The sequence below is a fragment of the Priapulus caudatus genome, unplaced genomic scaffold (genome assembly GCF_000485595.1).
Source record: "Priapulus caudatus unplaced genomic scaffold, Priapulus_caudatus-5.0.1 Scaffold1158, whole genome shotgun sequence".
Taxonomy (NCBI): Eukaryota; Metazoa; Priapulida; class Priapulimorpha; order Priapulimorphida; family Priapulidae; genus Priapulus; species Priapulus caudatus.
Window position 1 is genome coordinate 85,945 of NW_014578219.1, and position 9,262 is coordinate 95,206.

At 47.7% G+C, this 9,262-nt stretch overlaps 1 protein-coding gene and 1 long non-coding RNA gene across 2 annotated transcripts in view; one reads left to right on the top strand and one right to left on the bottom strand.

The window, feature by feature from the left end:
* Positions 1-1,181: 1,181 nt before the first annotated feature.
* Positions 1,182-9,262, top strand: part of LOC106815615 (transcription factor SPT20 homolog) — a gene marked incomplete at its 3' end in the record, with an annotated part of 10,210 nt that continues 2,129 nt past the window's right edge. The window contains 4 exon segments of the mRNA XM_014820101.1: positions 1,182-1,222; positions 3,053-3,256; positions 3,689-3,846; positions 4,489-4,670. Coding sequence (XP_014675587.1) covers positions 1,182-1,222; positions 3,053-3,256; positions 3,689-3,846; positions 4,489-4,670 — 585 coding nt within the window.
* Positions 6,367-8,581, bottom strand: LOC106815617. Its single transcript, XR_001394763.1, has 3 exons — positions 8,571-8,581; positions 6,710-6,712; positions 6,367-6,493 (listed from the first exon to the last, which is right to left on the bottom strand). It is a non-coding gene; the product is annotated as an uncharacterized LOC106815617 (long non-coding RNA).

Sequence of the window (9,262 nt, forward strand, 5' to 3'; positions counted from 1 at the left end):
CGCTACGGTCACGGACGCTGGTGTGTTACAGGCTATGTGTCTGACCACGCCGTACGATGGCTAACAAGCCTTTCTGTCAGCAACAAGCTGCCCCCTACAGAGTCAGTATGTAGAGGCGCAGCTGGCACGCACCTACCGCGCCGGAGCCTGCCTTCGAATGGAAGACGACAGAATCCGGCGCGCATGGCCTGTGAGGGCCGTTTTCTCGGACGCGTGAGTCAAACTGCGATGTCCTGCCAACGATGGCGCTTACCGCGATGTTCCGCCTCCAACATGCCGGGCTTACCGCCCGGATGTCGCTCCAACCATGGTCCGCTTACCGCGAATGTCCGCTCCAACATGGGCCGCCTTACCGCGGATGTCCGCTCCAACATGGTCGCTTACCCTGCGATAGTCCGCTCCACGATGGTCGCTTACCGCGGATGTTCCGCTCCAACATGGTCGCTTACCGCCGATGTCCGCTCCAACATGCGCCGCTGACGCGATGTCCGCCCTCCAACATGGCCGCTACCGCTATGTCCGCCCGCCAATCATGGCCGCTACCGCGATGTCCGCTACCAACATGCGCTTACCCCGATGATCCGCTCCAACATGGCCCGCCTACGCTATGTCCGCTCCAACATGGCGCTTACCGCGATGTCCGCTCCAAACATGGACCGCTTACCGCGATTGCTCCGCCTCCCAACATGGTCGCTTACCGCGATGTCGCGCTCCAACATGGCCGCTTACCGCGATGTCCGCATCCAACATCGCCCGCTTACCGCGGATGTCCGCTCCAACAGGGCACTTACCCACGGATGTCCGACTCCAACATGGCGCTTACCGCGAATGTCCGCCCTCCAACATGGCCGCCCTTAGCGCGATGGTCCGCCTCCGAACATGCCGCTTACACGATGTCCGCTCAAACATTGGCCGCCTTACGCGATGTCCGCCTCCAACATGGCCGCCTTACCCGCTGATGTCCACTCCACAGGACTCGAACTATGACACTCCAAGCGGTCGAGCGGAGGGATGGTGCACGTGAGGCGATGAGCCGTCAAACTACTCATAGCATTAAATAATCGGTTAATTCTATTGAGATTATCTATCAAATACTATTATACTATCTAATGTACTTTACCATTCATGTTTTATAGAACATAGACTGAATGGTCACGTAGGGGGAAAAATCTTGGCACGACATGGCGAAGCAGGTATGCCAAACCATCTCAATGAGGATCAGGTATTTAAATATCTACATCACTCGCTAACATGTCTCTGTTTCGCCCTATTTTTCCTTAGACATACATGTTTCTGCCTTATTAATCCTTCTCATCCTGCTTTTCTCCGTTTAATTCTATTGATTCTGTTGTTGCCTCCTGCCTATGGATATATTCTTATGTGTCTGTTTTATTCGATTTTTATATGGATTTGATACGATTTTGTCTAATTTGACATGTTTATACTCCTATTATTATCGTAAGTACCACATCAGTTAGTTGATTGAGCTTGGTCGCAGTCTAGTTGCATTATTGCCACGCGACATGCTCTTTTCCTCTTTCCTCGCTCTTTCTCTCGTCTCTCTCTCTCTCGTCTCTCTCTCTCTTCTCCCCTCCTCTCTTCTCTCTCTTCTCTCGCTTTCTTTCTCTCTTCTCTCTCTCTCTCTCGTCTCTCTCTCCGATCGGCTCTCCCTTTCTCTCCTCTCTCTCTCTCTCTCTTCTCGCTCCGCTCTCCCTTCTCGTTTCTCTCTCTCTCTCTCTCGCTCTCTCTCTCTGCTCTTTCTCTCTCTCTCCCTTTCTCTCTGTCTCTCTGCGCTTTCCCTTCTCGCTCTCACTCTCGCGGCGCTCTTCGCTCTCCCTCTCTCGGCCTCTCCTTTTCTCTTTCGCTTCTCTCTGTCTCTCTCTCTTCTCTCTGCGCCTCGCCTGGATACATCCCATAGCATGACAGTTCGGTCGACCCGATTTTTCAAGGAAATTCCTACGGCGTTCTGTTCAATCTTATACGGGGAAAAACCCCACTGCATACTGTATAAACCGCAATCGTCAGCTGTTTCTCCCGCCGTACGGGCGTGGTCTGCCACGCAAAGGCGATGTGCCTGCTTTTGGGTAAAGAGCAGCCACAGCCGAGCTGCCGACAGTGGACAACACTCAATACCTTGCATGAATCAACGGAGGGTCGAATATTGACCGGACGGCTGTTGCGAGAGCGCGTTGAGGTTTTTGCGAGGGGCTGAGCGTGCAATCTGTTTGCCTGTCATTGCTGTGGCATTGTGAAAGGGTGAGGTGTCGTATTACACGGCTGGAACGGCGGTAACAATCATGCCCACACTAGCGAACACGCCAATATCTAATAGTAGTATGCTATGGATTGCACACACTGCGTATATACTCTGCGCTCTCTCTTCTCTGCGTTCTCTCTTTCCTAGCTCTGTCAATATTAAGCTCTCTTCCTCCAGCCTCTCTCTCTCTCTCTCTCTGATCTGTTGTGTAGTGTGTGTGTGTGTGTGTGTGTGTGTGTGTGTGTGTGTGTGTCTGTTGTGTGTGTGTGTCTTCTGTGTGTGTCTGTGTGTCGTGTGTGTGTTTTGTGTGCTGTGTGTGTGTGTGGTGTGTCTGTCTGTGTGTGTCTGTCTGTGTGTGTGTGTGTGGTGGGGTGTGTGGTTGTGTGGTGTGTGTGTGTGTGTGTGTGTGTTGTGTATGTGTGTGTGTATGTGTGTGTGTGCGTTTGTAGTACACTATGATTTGATACTAAATCGCTGTCTATATTGGCGTTCCAAAACCGCAGTATATATTACTGTACTAAAAAAGCAGACTTTACTGTGTCTGTCTGTATGTGTTGTGTATGAGCTTGCGTGTCTCTCTCGCTAGCTCGCTCTATAAGGCGACGTCTTTACCTATCCCTTCCTCTATCAACATCCAACCGCCCCCCACCACCAACTCACTTTATGTCGCAACTATGTCACCATCATCGCGTCAACCAATTGGTCACCATCACCGCGTCACAATCGTCAGCCATCATCGTCGGCGACCAATCGTCACGCCATCACTCGCGTCACAATGCGGTCGTTGTCACGCAGGGGCGTCGACGGTGACAACGCTAGCGGCTGGACGGTGTCGCTACACGATGATGGGGACCGCTACGAGCTGGGCGGACTCGACTACGTCCTTGACCTCGTCAGTGAGATGGAGATCGCGCCGTCGTTCCCCGTCTCCAAGAGCTACTTCCTCGTCTCTCACGACGCCTCTGTGCAGACGGCGCGAGCCAAGGCGAAGATGAACACGTGAGTGCGTGACGTCACGCGTCCGGTGCAACATGGCGCTGATTGCAATTTTGCACGTTTCGTAGGTGGCGCGTTTCTTTTTTTTACGTTTATTTGAGGAGTTGGTGCGCGGTGTTATTCGTGTTTTTTTTTTAATTAATTAAATTTTATTTGTTTTATTTTACATAACTTTGCATCTAGTCGGAAAAAAGCTATCGTCAACATCATCGTCATCGTCACATAATTAATTTACTTTCCACAGACCTCACGACCCGACTTATCGTCCAAGCCCGCGTCATCGTCACATATTAATTACTTTCACAGACCTCACGATCCGACTATCGTCAACATCATCGTCATCGTCACATATTAAATTACTTTCACAGACCTCACGACCCGACTATCGTCAACACCATCGTCATCGTCATCGTCACATATTAATTACTTTCACAGACCTCACGATCCGACTATCGTCAACATCATCGACATCGACGTCGACGATCTGGAGCCGGACATTGAGACTGGCACCACGTCGCAGCAGCAGCACGGACGGCGCGGGCAGTACAGCAGCTATCGCAGCCGCGTGACGTCATCGCGCAGAGACCAACAGGGTGCGTGGCGAACATCTATCCCAAAATATTATCGTCTGTTATTAGCAGCAAAGCAACAGGTGGCGCTGCGTGCGTGGGTGGCGCGGTGCGTGCCGTGCGTGCGCATGTAAGTGCGTGCATGAATATAATTTTGTAAGAGAGAGATATAGAGGAAAAGAAAAAGAAGAGAGAGCGGGTAAGAGACAGGTGGAGAGAGAGAGAAGGGGAGAGCGGGAGAAAGGGCAGAAACAGAGAGTCAACGAGAGAAAGAAACGGACAGAGATTATTGAAGTGAGTGAGTGTGTGTCTTTGCATTTGAGTGTGGTTGCGAGCACGTTACGTTAGAGCCAATCAGAGCCATGGCCTTTAAATATCGCCTCTATTTTAAGATGTCCATAATTCATGGACTCCGTTAATTAAGGATGGCGGTTGGCATTCCAACACAACATTGGCACATCTCCAATGACAACGTGACGTCACAGTAACAACAGAGCAGCGCAGTCAACTCTGCTCGTTCTGAACCCTGCTTGTCGATTTTTCGACGCCTTTCAGTCAACCTTCAAGTTAATAACGATTATCATGTCATGCTCACGGTTCATGCGCGCACTGATAACATCCTTTGATTCCATGATAACATGATAAATTGTTGTCACGTTCGCGTAGATTCCGACCAGCGGTCAGGCAAGTTGGACTACGGACTCGCGGACACTCGCTTGAACGAGCGCTACTTCGGCGGACAGCTCGCGAACAGCAAGTTAAATGCCCGCTACATGGCCGACACGAAGGTCAGCAAAGGTCAGACGACCGACGAGAAGCACTACGAGCAGACGAGACTCACGCAGCAGGTAGGTGGGCGTGACGTCACGCGTGATGAGCGACCTCTCGCGGTGAGACACTGAACTATCATTAGTATTGTTAGGTTGGGCGCTGACGTCAATGGTAATGCTTGTGTAACATTAACCATGATGCTTTTAATGAATCAAATTAATCAACAATGATGAATCAAACTGACTATTAATCATGCGTTGAGACTGTGATCGATACTCCTGCACCAATTACTAATCACACTCGTTGATACTACCGATCAATCACCGATGGTTATCGATTATAATAATTTAATTAATAACTCAATAATGAATTAATCATTTACTCTCACATACTAAAAACTACAATACTAATTAACCAATTACCGATATTGAGCGTAATCACTTACTAATAATTAATTAATAATTGATTACGAACTACTGTAATCCATTCTTTAACAATTTACCAATTGTCGATCATTAAACTAATCAAACACCAGCGATTAAGTACTCATTGACTATTAATCAATCATCGCAGATTAAACTAATCAATAATCGATGATAAGCCAATTGATTGTCTATTAATACCTCGTTAAATGGCATCCAATAATCCACATATTGAAACAATATTGGGCAGCACAGCGGAGCGGTGCCCCGTAGGGCCGTCCAGGCCTCTTCTTCACAGATAACTCAACAATAACTAACTAGTCAATAACTCGTTAAATGGCATCCAATAATCCACATATTGAAACAATATTGGGCAGTACATTGGAGCCGTGCCCCGTAGAGGCCGTCCAGGCCTCTTCTTCACAGATAACTCATCCATAACGAACTAGTCAATAACTCGTTAATGGTGACCACTGTTTCGCACGTCAATGTCTCTGCTATATCTCTCTATATCTCTCAATGTCTCTGCTATATCTCTCTATATCTCTCAATGTCTCTAACACACACACACCTGTAATCATAATCATGAACATAACGATATCACAGCATGCAGTGATATCATATCTTAATGATAATGAGAACATGTAATGATGATCACAACATGCAATGGTATTACGACATGTAATGATTTTATAACAAGTAACGATATCAGGACATGTAATCACGTCACAACATGTAACAATAATCAGGTGGACCGTAACATGGTATGGCAGCTTAACCTGCTTTTAATTAATTAGCTGTATTCGATATAATAATGTTCGTCGAATGTGAGTACAACTACCTAATCATTATCCGACATACGATGAGCTTTCACGTATACCAAATCAGGAAGCTTTAGAACTAAACAGTACCCAAAACAAAGTCAAGATGGTTGTTTTAACGACATGGTTGTGTTGCGGCTGTGTGAAATATTACATACAGGGGGGAGGGGATATCATACGTATCCACACCTCTCTTATGATGATCAGTGATACACGCTCGCTCTTAATTGGTGGTAATAAATGGACATCGAATGTGAATGACAGACGTTCCATCTTAACAGAAAGCGCTGCGAACTACGTAATAGCGATTGTTCGTTGAATAATTCAGCTGGTTACACAGCCCCCCCCCCCTTCCCCCACCCTCTACTCCACTGTCAGATAGTGTCCGGGGCTCAACATGCACTTGGTTTAAGGCTCCCCTACAACCCCCACCCCATCCCACCCCCATCTCGTGACAATGATCGCGTTAATTTTTCATGAACGATAACATGGGTTTTCGCATCGCGTGTGCGACCTTTACTTTCCAGATCTGCAATCAGACGTGGCGCAACGAGCACGAGAGAAACAACGAGAGAGGCTGGTATCTGATGGCGAGCTGCCTTTGTTGCTTCCCGCCCTCCACGACGCTCTACAAATACTTGCTCAAGTAATGTACTGCTCGTTTCGGGTGGTTAAGGTTTCTTACATCTCTTTATTTCTCGTTTTCGCTCTCATTCTCTCTCTCTCTCTCTCTCTCTCTCTCACACTCTTTCTCTCTCTCTCTCTCTCTCTCTCTCTCTCTCTCCTCTCTCTTCTTCTCTCTCTCTCTCTCTCTCTCTCTCTTTCTCCTCTCTCTCCTCTCACTCTTTCTCTGTCTCTCTCGCTCTACTAGACTGTCTATAGTTTGTGCCTACAGCCAAATAAAATCTAGTTTTTTGTTTCTTGTTTTGCTGTACTAAATAGAACGTTTATAACTGTTCATATATAATTAATACGAATATCTAGTAGCTAGTAAATTATAGACAGAAGAGTAGGTATTTTGTTAAGTTGAAATTATATTTTGTATGTATTCATAGGACTTGCATTATAATGCCGATAAGATTTAAAATTTTGTCAACTAGATATTTATTTATATTGCTTGAAACGTGATAGATGAGTTTCAGATAGATTATGTAATGAATCGAAAATAGTGTTGACAACGCCGAAAAATTGATAATAGCTTATTGAATTAAATATGAATTGTAGTATGGAAGAAATGAATTTAGAGTTGATATTGATGTTTGAGGAAATAGCCTATATTGGTGCGATACGATACATGATAAATTATGAGGCTACGACCATTTGCATATAACTTACGGATCACGGACGGAGCGCTGTGTTGTTACATTGTGTTTATGTTCTTGTATCTACTTTGCTCTATCGATTGGTATCTAATTTTATTTCTCTTTCTGTTTTTCATTTGACATAGTCTGCTACATGAGTCAGTATGTAGAGCTGCAGCTGGCCGGCACCTATCTCCGCCTGAAGCCTGACTCGAATGGTAGCACGATCAGGATCGCTCGCGCATGGCGTGAGTCCGTTTTTCCTCCGGACGGTGAGTCAACTTGCGATGTCCGCCTCTCACATGGCCGGCTTACCGCGATGTCGCTCCAACATGGCCGCTTACCGCGATGTCCAGCTCCAAATGGTGCTTACCGCGATGTCCGATCCACATCGCTGCTTGACCTGCGATGTCCGCTTCCATAATGGTCGCTTACCGCGATGTCCGCTCCCACATCGGTCGCTTACCGCGATGTCGTCACAACATGTGCGCTTACGCGCGATGTCCGCTCCAAATTGGCCGTGACCGCGATGGTCCGCTCCAACATGAGCCGCTACCGCTATTCCGTGTCCACATGGCCGCTTAGACGCGACTGTCGCTCAACACTGGGCCGCTTACGCGCGATGTCCCCTCCAAATGGCTGCCTATCCTATGTCGCGCTCAACATGGCCGCCTGTACCCGCGATGTTCGCGCTTCTCAACATGGCCGAGTTACCGAATCCCCGTCCGAACATGGTCGTTACGGGATGTCCCGTGAGACATGGCGTTACCCTGCGATGTCCGAGTCCAACATCGCCGCTTACCCGATGTCCGTCCAATCATGGCCCTTACCACGATGTCCGCTCCAACATGGCCGCTTTAGCCGCAATGTCCGAGCCCAGCATGGCCGCTTAAGCGCGATGTCCGCTCAACATGGGCCGGCTTACCAAGATGTTCCGCTCCAACATGGCCGCTATACGCGGATGTCCGCGTCAATGGCATGCTACCGCTATGTCCCAGCGTCCAACAGACTCCGAACTATGACACTCCAGCGGTTCACGGTGAATTGGTGCACGCTGAGCGCAGAGGATGCCGGTCACTACTCATACATTAAATAATCCGTTTAAATTTATTGAGATTATCTATCAAATACTATTATCTATCTAATTACTGTTACCATTCATGTTTATAGAACATAGACTGAATGGTCACGTAGAATCTTGGACGACAGGCGAAGAGTATGCCAACCATCTCATGAGGATCAGGTATTTAAATATCTACATCACTCGTATACATGTCTCTGCTCGCCCTATTTTTTTCATACATTACATGTTTCTGCTATTAATCCTTCTCATCCTCTCTTTTCTCCGTGTAATTCTATTAATCCTGTGTTGCTCCTCCTATTTTTATTATTCTTTGTNCTCTCTCTCTCTCTCTCTCTCGCCTGACCCCCACCTCACCATGCCCCACATACACCGCGTATTTTTCCTGGATACATCCCATACATGTACAGTTCGTCGACCCGATTTTTCAAGGAAATTCCTCGGCGGTTCTGTTCATCTTAATACGGGGAAAAACCCCATCGCTATACTGTATAAACCGCAATTGTCAGCTTTTTCTCCCCCGTACGGGGGTGTCTCCACGCAAAGGGATGTGCCTGCTTTTTGAGAAGAGCACCATAGCCGAGCTGCCGACAGCGGACAGCACAATACCTTGCCATAATCAACGGAGGGTCAATATTGACCGGACGGCTTTTGCAGAGCGCGTTGAGGTTTTGCGAGGGAGCGTGCAGTCGTGTTTTTGCCTGTCATTGCTGTGGCATTGTGAGGGCTGAGGTGTCGTATTAACGCGGCGTGGACGGGCGGTAACAATCATGCCCACACTAGCGAACACGCCAATATCTATAGTGTATCTATTATTGCACACACTGCGTATATACTCTGTCGCTCTCTCTTCGTCTCGTTCTCTCTTACCCTCTGTCAATATTATGCTCTCTTCCTCCAGCTCTCTCTCTTTCTATCTGTTTGTGTATGTGTGTGTGTGTGTGTGTGTGTGTGTGTGTGTGTGTGTGTGTGTGTGTGTGTGTGTGTGTGTGTGTGTGTGTGTGTGTGTGTGTGTGTGTGTGTGTGTGTGTGTGTGTAGTGTGT